At 49.7% G+C, this 18,017-nt stretch overlaps 1 protein-coding gene across 4 annotated transcripts in view; it reads left to right on the forward strand.

Moving 5' to 3' along the window:
* The window catches only part of LOC131515334 (core histone macro-H2A.1), a 76,324-nt gene that overhangs the window by 14,735 nt on the left and 43,572 nt on the right, over window positions 1-18,017 (forward strand). For all 4 annotated transcript variants that reach the window (XM_058736120.1, XM_058736109.1, XM_058736122.1 and 1 more), the window contains exons 3-4: window positions 17,071-17,177; window positions 17,605-17,802. In XM_058736120.1, the coding sequence (XP_058592103.1) occupies window positions 17,071-17,177; window positions 17,605-17,802 (305 nt within the window). The remainder of the gene's footprint in view (window positions 1-17,070; window positions 17,178-17,604; window positions 17,803-18,017) is intronic.

The raw sequence follows: 18,017 nt of genomic DNA on the forward strand, positions 1-18,017 counted from the left end.
TAAGATGTGGACCCAGGTGCCAGAGCCGCCCTTTCATTTCTGTGGCCTCAGACAAGTCGCTCACATTTCTGAGCTGTGGTTTGGTTATCTGTACAACGGGGTTGTGGGGAGTGTCTCCCAGAGTTCTAGAAGCTGCAGTGAGAGGATGCAGGGGAAGTGCTCTTCCCACGCCCTCACGGTGTAAGTGCCCAAATCTCACGTTAGCATTTGAGAGAGGAGGAAGTCCCTGGTACTCCTGCTCTGGCTGCTGAGGTGACTTTCCTTAGGGCTGGTGATGGGGGCTGTCGCCGCCCGCTCATGCATGTTATCCTTCAACTCGCCAGAAGCCACCGGGCCTCACCAGATGCCCGCAGAATGCCCTGGCAGCTTCAGGCCCTACTCTCCCTGCTCTGTTTCAAGTGGCACTTGACTCCTCCTCCTGAAGCCTGTACTGGCCTCACCACCAACATGTCCTGTTACCGAACTCTTCTGTCTGATGTTGGAGGCCACTTCTGACTGAGCATCTGGCACATGCATGGAAATCTTCTTGGAAGATTTCTTAGTTAGCCAGGAGCTGAGCATGCCAGAGCTGAGGCCAGACCACCGTTAAGAGAGCCTGAACCAGGGTGCCTTGGGTTGAGCCAAGTCATGATCTTGCAGCCCGTGAGTTTGAACCCTGCGTTATGCTCTGTGCTGACAGCTCAGGGCCTGGAGCCTGCTTCAGGTTCTCTGTCTCCCTCTGTCTCTGCCCCTCCTCTGCTTATTCTCTCTCTCTCTCTCTCTCTCTCTCTCTCTCTCTCCCAAAAATGAATACATGTTTAAAAAAAAAGTGTCTGAACCACCAGCAGCCCTTCAGACAGGGGACCATCAGAGCCCAGTGACACCCCACCACCACCCTCCCACCCCCACCATGCAGAGCGTGTTTTCAGTGGTGAGGGACCACATAGGTTCTCCTTCGTACAGTCTGCTCCCGGCCGGGGTAGATGTGGGAGGAGGTTGTAGCTTTGTATCTTGCTCTGAAAAGTGAAGCAGGCCTCTCTTTGTCCTCTTGGGTCCAGAGCCCAATCATCTGCTGCACTTAAAAGGAAAAAGGCAACACTTGGAACCAGCTTGGTCGTGGCAACCAGATAGGTCCTTCCCCAAATCCAGCTTCCCTGCTGGACTCTTTCTGGAGTTCTCCCCAAGCAGTGTGACACTGTCCACTTGTCTTCTCAGTGTGGAGGACTATCTGGGCCTCCCTCCATTCTCCACCAGGGGAGTATAGCAGCCTATATTGCTCTTGGGGCTCTGTGAGGATTGACACTGCATCTAAAGTGTTTAGCCAGCTTTCTTAGTAACCACTCAATACATAGTAGATGGAAGTAAGTGTTACTGCATGGAAACTGAGGCAGTCAGGGCAGCCCCAGTCCAGTCATTGTCTTTGCCCCCATGGTACTGTGGTACTTCTCCCTTAAATGACATGTAAGGGAAAAGGGAACCTGACTTTAATCAGTTCAGAAGCTTCTGGAATCTATCCTCTGTGCCCAGCATAGCACTACTGGAAGGCATAGGAGATGTGAAATGAGAAATATATGGCGTGCCTTTTGTCCCAGTGACCTTTCCATTGATGATGGGGATCCCCAAGCCCAGAGACCAATAAGGGAATAGGGCAAACGGGGTGAGGGGGATAAGTTAAAGGTACTTGAGTCCCACAGTTGGGGGTGGAGGGTGGTGGGAAATGAACAGTGTGTGGTAGAGCAAAGAGCAAGCACCCTTATGATTTGATGGTCTTGAGTCATGGGTCAAGGTCCTGTGGGTCAGCATTGCTCAAACAGCGCTCAGCAGAACCTACGTATCTGGTGAAATTCGAGAGGTATTCCACCAAAAAAACACAGCCGTATGACTGAGGTCAGAAGATGGCTAGATTCACATCCTCTCTTTTGAGGTGGATTTATGAATAACCTCGACAATTTTCTCAGTAAAGGAATTTGTTTTAGTTTGGGAACCAGCAAGAAATAGCTTTCTTTATGGCAAGACTCTTTAGAGCCTTTAACATGTTGGTGTCACTGTGAATCCCCATGGGAAGGAGCTGTGCTATGTAGTGGTTCCCAAACTTTTATCACAAAAGTCTTTAAGGAACACCTTTAAACACCTTGCACAGTACAGTGTAGGGAACACTGGTGTGGCTTTAGCCCATGAGAGATGGCACTATGAGGAAGGCTCAGTGAGGAAACAAAATCGAAAGCTGTCATGAAGAACCAGCTTTGGTTTGTTGTGGCATTGAGGCAGGAAGCTTGGCTGATAGATAAGGAGACCTTGGGTCTTCCTCTTCCATACAGGGCCCAACCCATAGAAGGTGCCTGAACATTTGCCAGGTGAGGTGGTATCTTGGGAAGCCCTTAGCACTTACTTTGCTAAGCTGAGTTGCTCAGATATTGACTTGGAGATGGCCTATCATACCCCAGGCTCTGTGCCAGACACTGAGGTCCAATACAAAAGTCTCTGCCCAAGGAACTTACTTCCTGGAAGGGAAGTGCCTTTGGGGCCATTTTATCCAACCCTTGAGCAAAGAACAGGCCCGGTTCCTGTTCATCAAATCCAAAAAGATGTGCGATGACATCTTTTCCTTTTTTGGGGGGTGGGGGGCAGAAACCCTGTCACATGGCCTGAGCACAAACCTTACTCTACCAACTTCCCTCCTAGTACTTAAGCTTGTTTGCAGAAATTCAGTGCACTCCCAGAGGGTTTCTCTGAGAAAGATGTCAAGCCCTGGCAGCCAGCTCTCAAGACTGAATGCTGACACCTTGTGATAGGTATAGACTCTCCCAAGGTGGCTATGGGAGCAGCCTGCTGGTATGGGTCCCTAAATTGTGGTCCATTTAAAAACCCAGCACCAGGGGCGCCTGGGTGGCTCAGTTGGGTTAAGCGTCTGACTTCGGCTCAGGTCATGATCTCACGGTCTGGGAGGTTGAGCCCCGCGTCGGGCTCTGTGCTGACAGCTCAGAGCCTGGAGCCTTCTTCAGATTCTGTGTCTCCCTCTCTCTCTCTGACCCTCCCCCACTCATGCTCTGTCTCTCTCTGTCTCAAAAATAAATAAACACTAAAAAAAATTTTTTTTAATAAAATAAAAAAATAAATAAAAACCCAGCACCATAGGACTGCATTTCCACCTCTCACAAGGTAAAGCTATAGCTAGAATTTTTTTTTCCTGTCTTCTTGGGATCTAAACTACAAAATGATGACTTCTGGAGTTTTATATTTCTAAACCCCACTCCTGCCATTTTCCCAAGCCCTGCCCCTCTCAGTGCTCATGTTTCAGCCTTGGTCTTCCCTCTCCTATCTCTTGTTGTGGACCAGAGCCTCCCTGTCTTCTAATCAGTACCTGGAATCTTCTCCCCATAGATGCTCCAGTCAGAAGCTGCCGTGGTGAAGTTTACAGGGCCAGCTCCTGACCTGGGGAACAAGCAGGGTCCCCTGGGTGACCTTATGGCCACTTTGCAGACTAGATGAGTCTCAGCCCTTGTGCCTGACCACATCCTACAATAAAACCCTAAGGGAAAGGGGTGATTCTTGCGAATATACCTTGCTGTCTGGTTTGGCTGACGAAATGATCATCCTTATCCCAAGTTTCAGCTTGCTTCATTTCTGATCTGTAACTGGGTCAGATGCTGCGTATCTCTCCTGTGTTAGGGGCTGGGTTGCACTCCATCCCCGCCCTGTCTCCTTTCAGTGCAGGAGGGGGAACCCTCCCTTTCAGCAGTCCGTCCTGTTACACGGATACTCGGTTCAGCAAACACCTATCGGACTTGGTGCTTCTGGCCTAGGAAAGAAAGGATCTGACAAGCTTGGCAGATTGAGGTAGGCAGAGGCTGCCCTTGGCTCCATCACTTACCTGGCCTCTTTACCACTTTCCTATCCAGGACACCCGAGTGTGTCCTGTTACTCCTGCAGCTAAAAATAGGGCAGGAACAAGAGGACAGTCAAGCTGGCTCCTTCATACTCTGAGGCCCCCCCCCAAATTTCTCCTGAGTCTCTTGCTTATCTGCCTGACCACTCCTACCTTAGACTAACACTTCAGGTCAGGACCCAGCTAACTCCTGCTGGCACCTTCTTGGGCATTCATGCTGCCCTCAGGCTCTCACCACCCCACAGTGCTCATTCTTCTGCAAAGCCCTTTGCCAGTTTTATTCTCCTGAACACACACACACACACACACACACACACACACACACACACACGAAAGGGAAGAGATTTAATGAGCCAGAGGGCTGCAACTAGAATGAAGCTGGAAACACTGGAGTTGAGACTAGTGCACTGGACACCCATTGTGTGCAGACCATAGTTAAATTCATATTCCCATTTTGGGTGATATGAGCAGTTTGTGTTTAAAAATGTAAGAATATAGGGGCACCTGGGTGACCCAGTCAGTTAAGCATCCGACTTCCATTGAGGTCATGATCTCGCGGTTCCTGGGTTCAAGCCCCACGTCGGGCTCTGTGCCGACAGCTCGGAGCCTGGAGCCTACTTTGGATTCTGTGTCTCCCTTTCTCTCTGCCCCTCCCACAATTGCATTCTGTCGCTCTCTTTCTCAAAAATAAATAAACATTACAAAATACATATTTTTTAAATGTAAGAAGCTAAAGCTCATCCATAATGCCATTGCCCAGAGATAGCTGCTGGGCCTGAATGCCTCTTGTGTGTATGCACACACGCATGAAAGGAAGTTAGATTTTAGCTTTAATATTTGTTTGTATTAATATCTGCAATTAACGATCTCCACTGATAGCCCATCACAGAAAATCATCATTATACATAATCTTGCAGAGCCAATCATGAGTTAATTTAGGAGGTGCTCCCACCTATGCTGCACTGTTAGTTCTCCCTCACCCTCCCAGGGGAGTAGATGATTCCATGGTGGGTAGACATCCGAGGAGTGCTTGGGAAAGCAGTTTATCACAAGGTGCCTTTGACATTTTCTTCGTCGTGTGCTGTCGGCCTGCCCGCCTGTTAGCAGATCCAGGGTGGGCAGGCCTCAGGGCTTGAGGAGAGAGCCTGGAAACCGCCACAGGGTGCAATGCCTGGAGCTTCGCTACCCCAGGCAAGATGTGGAGGTAGAAGCCCGGCTTGACAGCACCCTTCTCCCACAAGCACGTGAATCTGCCATGGAACTCAAACACTGAGTTTCTATCCAGTCCACCACCCAGTCCTTCCAAAGGGTCCATAAGGTGGTCCATGAGAGTGTAAGTGTGACTGGGGCCCACTTCATGAAACAGTGGCCCTGCTACCCCTCCCTTCTCGGGGCTGGGGGCTGGACTGTGTCACTGGGATCAGAAAGGAACGGCCTCATTGCTTTCTTTTCTCCCAGGGTGTGGCTGGTCTTCTTACTCTCTTAGCAGTGTCTTTCACAGAGCTGAAGTGTGTGATTTTAATGAAGTCTGGCATCTTAATTCTTTTTTCATGTATTATGCCTCTGGTGTTGTCTCTAAAAAGTCCTCGCCAACCCAAGGTCATGCAGATTTTCTCCTATGTTATCTTCCAGGGGTTTTATAGTGTTTTATGTTTAGGGCTGTGATCCATTTTGAGTTAATTTTTGCAAGGGGTATAAGGTCTGTGTCTAGATTCACTTCTTGGGACGTAGATTTACAGCACTAGCGCCATTTGTTGACAACCTCTCTGTTTTCTCCAAGATAAGCTGCATTGCCTGGGAATGCTTGGTGGTCAAGGAATCTCACTGTTGCCTCATGATTTCCCTGGGAACAGTGACATGCCACTTTCATTTCTGCCATTGGGGTCTGCAAATGCATCGACAAGTTCCCTATCAAGGGCTGGGTTTTTGCTGGGGCCAGTGGAAAAGCACACAGCAAGACAAAACCTGTTTTTGGATTCAGGCAAGGAAAAAGGTGTGCCCAACACTAAGTGTGCCTCTTTCCTCTCAGACCTGCCATCTGGGATCACTTAATTGTGACTGAGGTACATCCTTTAGGATTTCATTTCATGAGGTCTTTTAGTGATAAGCTTTCTCAGGCTGTTTTTGAACACGCTTCTGTCACATCCATAAAGTCGTTAGCTGTTACTTCTTTAGTGTTTCTATTCTGGGATCTTTCTCCTTATAAAACACAAATCAAATATATGTTAGTGTTTCATTCTTCCATATCTGTTCATCTCATTCTTATTTTTCATTTCTGTCTTGCAGGTCTTATTTGTGGATAATTATTTCTGATCTATCTTCTGGAACTGTCTCCCAGTTTAATAATTCTCTCTTCAGCTGTCTCTTATCTGCTATTTAATTCAGTCACTGAATTTTCAATATCAGCTTTGAAACTTTTATTTCTAGAAGTCCTGTCTGGTTTTCTTTTGAATCAGCTTGGTTGTTCTTTATAATTTCTTATTTTCTCTTCATTTTCAAAGTTTTTTCTAAAAATCATTTCTCTAACTAAAGTTATTGTGTATTTATTTGAATAGCTCATTTTTTCAATTTCATCAAGGAAAATGACAAATATGACTGTATATATCTAAAGCATATAATGTGATGATTTGATATCCATACATATTGTGGAATGATTGTCAAGTTTATCTGAATAATCCTAATAATGGAAGTCTTCATAAATCTATTTCTGCCAGATTTTGTTGTTCATAAAGTCTACCTCTCTTCAAGGTTACAAAGGAATTCCCCCTGTGCTTTTGCTTGGTATTTTTATGTTTTAATTTTTTACATTTTTACTTTGATCCATTTATCCTGATACATAGTGTGAGATAAGGATCTTAATTTTATTTCAGGTGGTTACCCAGTTTTCTCAACACAATTAATTGAGTATCTCATCTTTTCCCTGGTAATCTGAGATGCTACCTTTACCATATGTGAAATTTCTAGATATATTTAGGGTTATTTCTGGGCTTTATTTTCTGTTTCATTGGTTTGTCTAGTTACATACTTTATGTTTCTCATATCTGGTAGGTCTTTTATTGTCTTTGATTGTTTTCTTTACTAAGTGATGTTTACCAATGGTAAAATTTCCATGTTCCCCTGGACATACGGTGAGACATTCATTTCCCTTCCTGCTCTTTTTCCTACCCAGTTCTCCTCCCAGGAGACAGTATTATTAGTTATATGTATGTTATCTATCTTTCTAAAGATATTTTTCTTCTCCGTTTTCATTTCAAAATCTAAAATATGAAATGCCAAGAAATAATCAATCAGGATAATGGGTACATGTGATATGCACAGACTGACACTGATATTTGAGCCAGAATCTTGGCTGGGAGAATCTGAGGATTGTTGATCTCCCCAGTACCCCCCAGGCCCCTGAGCCAACCCTGAGACCTCACTTGAGACTGTGAGGTGAGGCCTGCCTGGATCTTGGACCATCAGGGGGCTGGGATGACTTTCCTCTTGGATGACTGCTTTATAGTTCAGTTCATACTGCCTGCCATGGATCCTGAGTGTTGGCTCTAATACATGAAACCAGGTCAGTGCCTTGGAGAATGTCCCTGTACTTCCATCCTTAATCACGGTCTCAGTGGTGCAAGTGCTTAGTGTACTTGTTTAGTGACCCATCCTTAATGACCTATTGGTGAAGGAGTTACCAAGCTCTAACCAGGTGCAAGGTGCCAGGCTGGGTGCTGAAAGTTAAAAGAATCCGTGTTCATTTCAGAAGATTTGTACTGAGTGTCTGTGATGGGTCAGACATATCGGAGGTCGTATTTGTGACCCCGGGGCTGGAACTGTGCCTTCCCCACCCCTCCCCCATCACTGTGTGCTCAGCTACCAGCATGAGGGCTTACATTCTGCAGCCGCTTAGTAAATAGTTTTTTACTGAAGGTAAGAAGACCAGCTACAGGGATGAATTTCAGGAGGAGGGAATGTCGGTAAGGTCACAGGCTGCCAGGAAATTGATGAGATGGGAGCTGAACTAGACCCCTGGATTTTTAAATGTGGCATAATTAGGGTTATGCTAATGACACCAGGGCATGGGGGCCAGACCGAGCTGAGCAACAGCAAGTGTCAGGCAGCTGTTGGTGGCAAATGGGAAGGCCTGGGAAGTTTATCAAGAGCTGATCTCTCACTTCTGACACAAATACCACTGAGGATGTCTGTACCTTGAAAAGCAGAGGAAGTGAGGAGCCACTCCACTGACTTAAATAGCAGCATCCCAGGTGCCATGCTAGGAGCACCCCAGCGTCTCTCTGTGGATGACCACCAAGAATGGCTTTAAAGAACTACTTACTAAGAGGAGAAGGAAGTGATAAGAATTCTACAAATATCTTCTCTCTTGATATCTTCCCGTTAAAATATCAGCAACTAATAAAACATATTTATAGTCCTCTTGCTTTCTTTCCCTGCCTGAGGGCCTCTATGTCTACTCAACCTAGAATAAAATATGGTGAAAGTGAAAAGCCACTCCTCAGAGCTATAAATACGTTGTAGCAAGAAGACAGACCCAAAGGGTATTCAGGACAGTGCACCTCCCTCCATCTCCCTGTCTCTCCCGTCCCCCCTACCCCACCCCCCAGCCGCCTCCAGTTCCAGCTGCCAAGAGGATAACAGGGACTCTCCTTGCATTTGCCAGGCTGCTCAGCCTGCCTGCAGCTCTGACCCGGGCTCCCACCTTCCTTTCCTTTATGTCTTCCCTCCTTCATTTTATGTCCCACCTTCCTTTTTAGGCAAGTGCCTTCTGTGTGGTAGCCAGAAGAGCGTGTTCCCTGGTACCTCAGAGGCCTGTGACGGCGCCTGATGCTGAGGTGTCCTCTCACGGGATTACTGTCATGCCCGCGTACACAGGGAGACATTTGTAGAGTGGCCTTTACAGAAGACATTTATAAATGTCGTCCTCATTACAAGGAGGCTCTTGCTCTGCCAGAGCCCACATTTCTTGCCTGCAGGACTGTGGGAGCCATGTGGGAATCCAGGGCCTCTGTAAAAGGCTAATCGTAGGCTTCCCTTGCCATGTCTGTCCTGATGGATGCTCCTTGTGGTAACTGGTAACCAAGGTAGTCTTTGGTTAACATTTATCTGCTGCTTCTGTAAATCTGGCTATTGGCTGCCGAAAGTCAGTATCAGAAAATGAGGGCTTTTACCTGGAGGAGCATTGGTTTCCTTGCCCTCCGGCCTCCTCCCCAGGCCCTGGCAGGTCCCCATTCCAGATTGAGAGTGGCTTGTAGTAATGTTAGTTTTGGGGGCATGGAGGCTGGTGCTTTCAGTGCTAGGCAAAGGCAGAGCGATTAAGGAATGAAACATCTGCCTTATAGTGAGCACTTGCTCTGTGCCAGGCACTGGCTAAGTGCTTCACATTTGGTAGTTCACAGAATCCTCACACTGCCTATTCTGCTTAGAAGGAAATTGGGGCTTAGAGTGTAAGTAACCTCTGCGAGGCCACTCAGCATAGTGACCCGTCTCTAGAAGAGCGTCTCCTGTAGGTTGTCTTCAGGAGCTCAGACCTTAGCAGTTACCAGGACAGCATGGGGGTCTCAGGGTCCCTCAGTATACTGTGCATCTCCGCTGTCTCCAGTGGACGTCACAGGAGGATGGTATGCACCCAGTCCTCCAAGGCTGGCCTGGTCCTGGGTGGAGCCACAGCCTGGTGAAGGAGGCAGACAAGGCCTCCCAAGAGGGGCAGGCCCTGAGCAGTTGCAGGGTCCTGTGGCCTGGAGTGGGCAGAGGGGACAGGGGTCCTGCAGGGTGGGGGGCCTGGAGGGGCGAGGAGTCATCGACAGGAAGGAGATGGGTTTGAACACAAGAAGGGCCGTGGCCGTTGGCATGACCTGTGCTGGGCTATAGAGAAGGGGCGGTCAGGTCACTGTCGGAGGTGCTGGCTGTAGCAGCTGCAGGACAAGTGGGGTGCTGGGGGAAAGAGGAGCGAAAGAGCCCTAGGAGAGAGGAAGTCAGTGCCCTCATACTGCTCTAAAGAGAGTCGGTGATGCAAAGAACCTAAAAAGTCCAAATGCTCATAACTCTTGTGAGAAGCAGGATTGAGCAGGCTGGGACAGCTGTCAGGGCCTGGGGGGGCGCCTGTGACGCAGAGTTGCGAAAGCTGGGGGTGCGGTGGGGAGGGGGGGGGGTGCACATACCATAGTTACCTCTGTTCATTTACGCTGCGTTTTCATTTCATTTCTGACATTTTGAAAAGATAAACTGTGCATAAGGGAAACACCACCAAAGAGGGTAGAGCAAAATGCTCTCCCCCGACGGAGTTCCACTGAGAGTAGGCATGTCTGCGCCACAGGTCCGTGAACGCGCATGCGCGCCTAAGGGCGGAGGACAGGCATCGCCTCCGTCCCCCGCACGAGGGCAGCCCGCCCCACGCGCACTTCTTGTTCTCCTCCTTAAACGTCCCTCTGTCAGGGAAGTGTCACCACGTCAGGGCTGTTGCAGTGAGTTTCCTCTTTACGTTACCCCCTTCATATCTTTTCATTTCAGCAGACATCTGATTGTTCGCCCCTTCCCGAGATGAATTAAGAACAAATGGCTGTGATTTTCCATATCAAAACAAACACACATATTAACCGCTTCCTTGAAGATTAACTTGGCGTCCTTGAAAGGGAGTGAGTGGGAGGTCAGAGGGCCAGGCTCAGCTGTCAGCCAGGGGTGGGGAGAGTTAGAGCAGGCTTTCCTGGGCCCGCCCCCGGCACCTCATCCTTCCACCTACCTTCCTGGGCCTTGACTTGTGCTGTCTCAGCAAACGGTTTTGGTTCTGCCCCTGCTGTGGCGCACTCTGTGGGGGTCAGACAACAGCCCCAGACCCCATCCCTAGGCAGAGACTGCCTGTGGGGCCGCCCTGGGTGCTGCATTCTATCAAGGTAAGTCTGGCAGCCCCAAGGTTAATCAGGTTCAAGTGCGTTTTTCAAACATATGTAAACTGTTAAGTGTAACAGCAAAGAGTAAACTATCGGGCAAGGAAACACCAGGTTTTCTATATTGCTTTTCTCCTCCTCCTCCTTCCAACTCTCATGCACGTGCATCTATCCGTTTAGCTAGGCCGTTAGTGTGATAGGAGGAAACTGAGGAATAGGAAGTTTAGTTTTCTACTGGAAATCCAGCCTGCTACACTTTTTAAAAGATGAAGTGTGTGGTTGTAGCCCCAATAACTGTAGTTTACATTTATCCACCGCTCTAACCATGGAACTTGGTAACTCGTTAATCCTCACCAGCCCTGGAGTGACCTAATTTTCATCCCCTTTCTATAGAGAGGGAAAGCCTGCCTTGGGTGTGCGTTGGCCATTCACAGCAAGGTGTGGGAGCTGGGATTCATACCCAGGCTGTCTGACAGCAGACCCTAGCTCTAGCACGCTGCCCTTTGTGGCTCTTGCACTCCGTTCAAGACAGACTGAGGAGGTAAGCTTATACAGAAATGCTGGAGACTTGGGGGAAGATACAGGAAGATGTTCCAGAAAGGGAAGGTACTCAGGCACTGGGCTGGGTTGCAGGGTTAGAGGAAGGTCGTGTTTGTCAAGATTGAGATCTCCTTTTTCTTAATCTGTATCATGTAGAATGATGACCTACTTTTCACTTGGAAGTCTAAGAACCAGCTTACTTTAGAAACTCCCAAATTAAGCTGTATTTCTGTCTTACTGGGAGACTAGACCAAATGCTCATGGGTTTTTAGGAGGGGTCTGTAACGTGGGCTTAACAGCAAGGGACAGTATGTGTCAGACTTGGAACATCTGCAGAAAAGCAGCAGAATGGCTCATTGTTACAAAATACCTTGCATCTTGCACAGAAAATGCTACCTTCTGTTACTGCTGTCGGTTTTATTTTCTCTGTGGAATCCCCAGTTCCTTTGAGGCCCCGGGACAGGCAGACTGGAGAGCTTTGCTGTGGCCTGTAAGTGAGGCCCTGGAGCTCTGGGTTGACAGCTTAGCAGGCTTCAGACTGCCGCTCATCTCCTGAAAAGGTGAGGTGCAGGCCGGTGGATTCTGGGCCCCCAGGCGAATTGGAGGAACTCGTGGTGCAGTCGGGATGCAGGAAACTCTTAGCATTTCCTCTCCAATTGGAGTTGATTGGGTTAAAGCTTTCCAGAATGGTGTAAAACAGTTCTGAACTCCATGAACTGCTGAGGGAGGCCCGATGAATTGAAAGAAATACAATAAACAGATTGCTCGTCATGTTGTTGGCCTTGTAGCAAATATCTGTTTTCTCCTTGGGATTACGTGAGCATTTGCTTTCCTTTGATTTCTGGTTGTTATTTTCAATATTTCTTTTGTTAACGGAGATGCTTCAAACAGCTCTGGAGAAGCCCCTGAGTCTTCGCAAGGTTTGTGTTTAGAGTTTGGCTCAGCCTCCACACGTCACCTGTTAGCTGTTAGGAGTCTAATTCTGCAAGCCATGACTTCATCTCCCTAAAGGAAGATAGACGGAATGCTTCAATACAACAGATAGGGTTCAGTTCAAGATGTGTGTGTGGGGGGGGGGGGGGGTGGGGGGCAGGGTGGGGAAAGACTAAGCCTTTGGTCTCTGGGTGAACTTGGAAAGTAGACCTGTCAGAGGTATTCACGTTCAGACAGCTGGTCTATAGCTGAAAAGGCTGCCAAATAATGCCATTATTCACGGCTGTGGGAATTTTGTCAAGTGGCCTTAAAGAGATCACGTTCCATGAGGCTGGGGGCTGGGGGGCCCAGGGGTGTCTGCAGTGCTTGCTGCTCTGAGTAGAGAATAAGGTCTCATTACTGGTCTGGGCCACTACAAATGATGGATCCAGTGCCTCACTACTTGCCAGAGACTGGCCCTGGCCAGGAGTGGGAGCCAGAGATGCTTGGGTGTTTTGTGAGTTAGATCTTAAAACAAACAAAAAGATCTCAAAACAAAAAAAATAGCTTAGAAGCCGGCCAGTGTTACTTGTCATTCAACATGTCCCCTTTACCCTTTACAGCATTTATCACTGGGAACCTTACCACACTTAGAGTCCTTTCCAAGGCTGACCCCAAACCAGTTGACCCTTTGGGCCCAAACCAGTTCATTGTTGGTCATTGGTAACAAAATTTTTCCCATCACTGGCCAGGAAGACATGGCTTGAGGGGGTGGAGAACCTGGTAAGGGGTCTGTTTTTTCTCTTCCTAACTGCTCTTGCCCAGTTTCCTCCTGTGGTTTCTTGCAGATTCCATTTGTACCGCCCACAGGGTTGTAGCTCCTAAAAGCAGCCTCCAAAGGAGGATCCAACCATGAAGCTCTGGACATCATAGAGAAAAGGACTTGTGTCTGTAGATCTGGTGCTTTCTGGATTGTCTTTCCCAGAATCCTTTTCTCTTAACGTAGGCAGGGGAAAAAAATTTTTTAGAGATGGACAAAACCTTCCAAAATACAAGATGAATCAAGTGTAGGAAACCATCTCTTGCAGGAAGGCATGGTTTCCATTCAAGTTAAGACAGAGCTGAAGCTGGCCCGGGACTACCCCTCCCCCTTGTTTGTGGGGGCATGAGCCCTTCCCACTGTGTATGTGGTGGGGTCGTGGCAGGAACCTACATAACAGCTCTGAGCCTAAGGCTTCCGTGACCCTGCCCTTGCTGTCATTTGCAAAGACGGGATCAATTACTAGGAAGGAAACTGAATGAGGAAGTCTCCTTTGGTGGCATGTGCCCTGCCCCAGTTCCCCAGCAGCCAGCACCCACTCCCTCTGCAGAGCAGATGGGGACTGTTGTATAGGGCCAAGCAGCTGGCATTGCAGCCCTCTCCTCTCCGCCTGCGGCGGGCAGCCGTCTCCCGGCCAGGAAAGCCCCTTGTGATTGCTATTTCTGAAACTGGCCTGAGGACTACAGGGGGGGCATTTATGGAGACTTGGCCAGGGCTGAGTTCGTGCTCTGGGCTCCTGCCTTTGTTAGCTGTCAGATTCGGCCTCCGTCTTTCTTGGCTGCTGTGAACTGCCCCGGCTCTCTGCCTGCTGCGGTGCACGGCACGGTCGGGCGTGGAACAGGCTTCTCATAAAAGGTGTGTCTCAGAGGTGCTCTGTCTTGTGTGTCCCTTGACAAAGGAGTTGCTATGGTAACTACCCTCTGGAAAACATGCAGGAGTCAACTGCAAGTAGGGCTCTTGCTCAACTAGCTGGAGTGTGAATATGTGCCCCTCTTTGTTCTCCCCACCTGCCACACCTCCTCTCCCTCCCCACAGGCTGAGCTGAGGGCCTGCCCTTTGGCAGTAGAGGGCTAGAGGGCAGGAGGGCCAGTCCTCTTGGCACTCGCAGATTGAATGCTGGATGGGGTTTGCAGCCAGAAAAGAGTTGGGGATTTTCCTGCTCCTTGGTGAAGGAGGCAGAGGAGTGACAGCCTGGCTCTTTCCAAGGAGCTACACTGCTCCTCATCCCACTCAACACACCTATCCCTCAGTGTCGCTTCCACGTGGATCCGTGCTGACTTAGCAGTAAGTGAGTGCAGGCCTTGCGATGGATGGCCTAAGTGTGGAAGCTCAGGCCATTAGAACCTTTAGCCACAAAGCAAGAGCGCAGCGGGCGGGGGCACAAACGCTGCTGGAAGCGAGGGGGAAATTCCTAGAGAATTCATCTCCAGATTGCTGTGCCACGGGTGCTACTCACAGTCCTTCCTGTACTTTAAATGCTTGTACATGCTGCCTGTCTCCTACCCAAATTAGCGGCCCAAACCCATCTTCTGAGTCTTTGCATCTGTCATCACCATCTTCACTGCACACAGGAAATGTTAAAGCAGCGCTGCCTAACCTAAGACCACAGCCCTTGCCCACAGTGGCCATGGTGCCTTCTCATGGGAGAGAGAGCCTTCCACTGACACTGTGGGGGTGGGAAGAGGAAACTGGCCACGTCCACGTGCCTGAGAAGCCATCCTTTCAATCCATTATGCCGGAGGACTTCCGGCTCTGTTGTGGGTCTCTACTGGAGGCCAGGTAAAGCATTCTTAGCACCTTATTGGGAAAAGGTTGTAATCCAACAGCCTCCTTGTGTGCATTCTGGCTCTGCAGATATGGATGGCCCCGTGTTTCCCTGTGGTGTCAGAAAGTGGGGGGGGGGGGGGAGGGGTGGCAAGGAGCTGAGGGGATGGCTGAGGCCAGGAAGAATGCCAGATGGCCTTCAGTTCTGTGGTGCCACCTGCTCCTCTCTGGCCTTCTTGCCACTTGGTCTCCGGCCAGAGATGGCCACAGTTCACTGTCTTCCCTCTGCCCTCACTCCTAGAGCCTGTGCTCACACCAGGTGAGGCTCCCACTTCAGCTCCTCACCAGCCATGGGCAGGACAGTAGTGTTACAGGTGTGCTGCCTCCTCGGTGAACACAGCAGGAAGAAGCCTGAGGTGGGCTCATTTCTGCATTCATGGCCTCTGGGGCCTGAGGCCACTGAGGCATCCCAAGCACCCTCTTCTCTTCTGCATTGGCCAAGATAGGCCCATCTGTGCTAGGCATAGGGACACTCCACCATGATCACTTACAGGGAGGCTTCAGTGAAATGGCTGGAGGGGCTGTCTCCCCCTGCACCTGCACTCAGGGCGCTGTGAAACAGTCCTGCTGAGACTAACGAGTCAGGGTGGGAAGTGGGCTGGTTCTCCTCCTGTCCTGGGCCCTCCCTGGGCCTCACTCTGGTGACTCTCAACTGTGAAATTCAACATGAGGGACACTGGCCTGGGAGCATCAGGTGGCCAGGGGCCTTGTGGTGCCTCCCGTGTTCGTGTGTGCTCACTGACGGGATTATGGAGTAAATGAAGTCCTGCCTTGGGTTCAGAGTGGAAACCTGTCCCAGGTGTGACTGGTTTTTCAATTCTACCAATATGAGAGTTTGTGTGAGTAGCCAAGCAATTTTTCAGCATTCTACACACACCATAGTTACTGCATTCGATTCAGCACTTGGCACTTGTGGATACGTACCATGGAATATTGTAAACTTTAAAGACAGGACTTTCATGTAGCTAGAAGGTTTGCCCTACTTACTTTGTAATGAGTCTCAGTTTTGCCTTTGCTGGAGACATCCAGTGTTGACACCGTGACCTGGAATACTAGGAAATCTTTAGTACCAGGAAGAGGTCAGGCTTGAGCCGGGCCCAGAGGACCACGGCATGGGCAGAATTGCAGACGTGGGGAGGGAAGTAAGATACATTTTGAGACAGTCTGGGTTAAGGAAATGAGGACACAGTGATGATGTTGACAGCCAGAGCATTGTGCTGCCAGGGAGAAAAACCCTCTTGCCAAAGGGCACTGGCTGTCCCCCGGGTTGGGTGCTGTGGCAGAGCTGTCACCCTGTCCAGTGAGAGCCTGCCCCGAAGGACTGGTCAGGGGACTTTGACTAACCACCAACCAGGGACCGAACTTCTAGCTTTCTAGCTGGTAACATTTTTTTTTTTCAGTGTCAAGTGTACAGAATGCTGAAGGAGGGACGCTTGTGTCACACACCTAGATTTAACAGCACGTAGCATATCCCCACGTTAGTTTTACTCCATGGCATCTGTCAGAATTGTTTGAGAGACTAAATTGCAGACATCAAGATAGTTCACTCCCAAGTACTTGGGCAGGTATCTCCTACGAACAGTGTTCTCTACAGGGTACTGATGCTATGGCCACACCCCAGAAAATTAATAATCCTTTAGTATCTAATATCCAGTTGACATTCAGATCTCATTTTTTCTCTAGAATGACTATTACAACTTTTTTTTTTCTTGGCTTTGAGTGTGAGTGTGCAGTGTTGGACATTGCTTCGGTCAACAGATTTGCTCAGCCACCTCCCCCCACCATCCCGTGGACACATGCATGAGCCGTTGCTTATGGTGCTCGGTTGCCTCTCAGGGCCACACTCTGGCTCTGCAGGGTCGGTCCTGGTGACGTGTGGAGTGCCGACTGCGGGCAACCCATTCTGGGAAACAGGTTCACATGTCAGCTCCACCACTTATCACCAAGAGACCCTCAGCTCCTCCCTTCTCTCTAAGCCTCCGTGTTCGCATCTCCAAAACAAAGGAGATGGACCGGGGGCCTCCTGGCTCCGTTCGGTACCTCTGTGGCTTCGCTCAAAGTGTGGCCAGGCAGGACCCCTGCAGCTTCATACCTCAGGGCAGCTGTTTGATGAGGCTGCTGCCTGTGCCCATTCACAGCACCATGAACAGTGGGGGGGATCAGGAGGATGCCCGGGACCCCCTGATGCTCTAACATGACCAGCTGCTCTACCCCTCTGCTCCCCACAGCTGAGATTCTGGAGCTGGCTGGCAACGCAGCAAGAGACAACAAGAAGGGGCGGGTTACCCCCCGGCACATCCTGCTGGCCGTGGCCAATGACGAAGAGCTAAATCAGGTATGGGGCTCTCCTCCACGTCCCGCACACCAGATGCTTGTGCAGGCAGTCACAGTGGCCGAGAGACGGAGGGAGGTTGGTGTTTGGCTGGCTCTCAGAGGTTTGGTCTGCATTTTGGACCGTTAGCAGCTTCTCCGCCCCCATGGCAGTTCTTCCTCCAGGCTTTATTTGGGAGCAGGAGGGAATGAAACAAGGTATTTGGCTCTCCCTGGAGGAAAGATAGTGAAATTTCACCAGAGTGAGGGACCCTGAGGACTTATTCCCTGTATAGTGAGCCTGGGTCTCATCAGCATCCTTGTAGATCCTGTGGATGAAGGAGCTCTTCATCCCAACCCAAAGCAAGAATGTGAATGGGCAGGGCCGGCTTCTTGAAGGTCAGAGACAGGGTGGGCTGGCTCACCATCTGCTACTTTGATTTTCCTGCAAGCTGCTAAAAGGAGTCACCATAGCCAGTGGGGGAGTGTTACCAAACATCCATCCGGAGTTGCTAGCAAAGAAACGAGGATCCAAAGGGAAGTTGGAAGCCATCATCACACCACCCCCAGCCAAAAAGGCCAAGTCTCCATCCCAGAAGAAGCCCGTGTCTAAGAAAGCAGGAGGCAAGAAAGGGGCTCGGAAATCCAAGGTATGTGATTTGGCAGGAGTGGGCAGGTTGGGGCAGGTGCAAGCAGGTGAGGTCATGAGTGGCTCCTTTGTGCTGAGACTTATCTGAGGACTAAGGAGGAACATATGGGAGCTGCTTGCGGAGAGGCTAGTCCAGCTCAGGTGGGCAGAATTGGGGAACCGGATCCCGGTAGGCAAGGGGGTGTGAGGAGGGTCTGAGGCAGATAGTCCCAGGCT

The sequence above is a fragment of the Neofelis nebulosa genome, chromosome 1 (assembly GCF_028018385.1).
Source record: "Neofelis nebulosa isolate mNeoNeb1 chromosome 1, mNeoNeb1.pri, whole genome shotgun sequence".
NCBI lineage: Eukaryota > Metazoa > Chordata > Mammalia > Carnivora > Felidae > Neofelis > Neofelis nebulosa.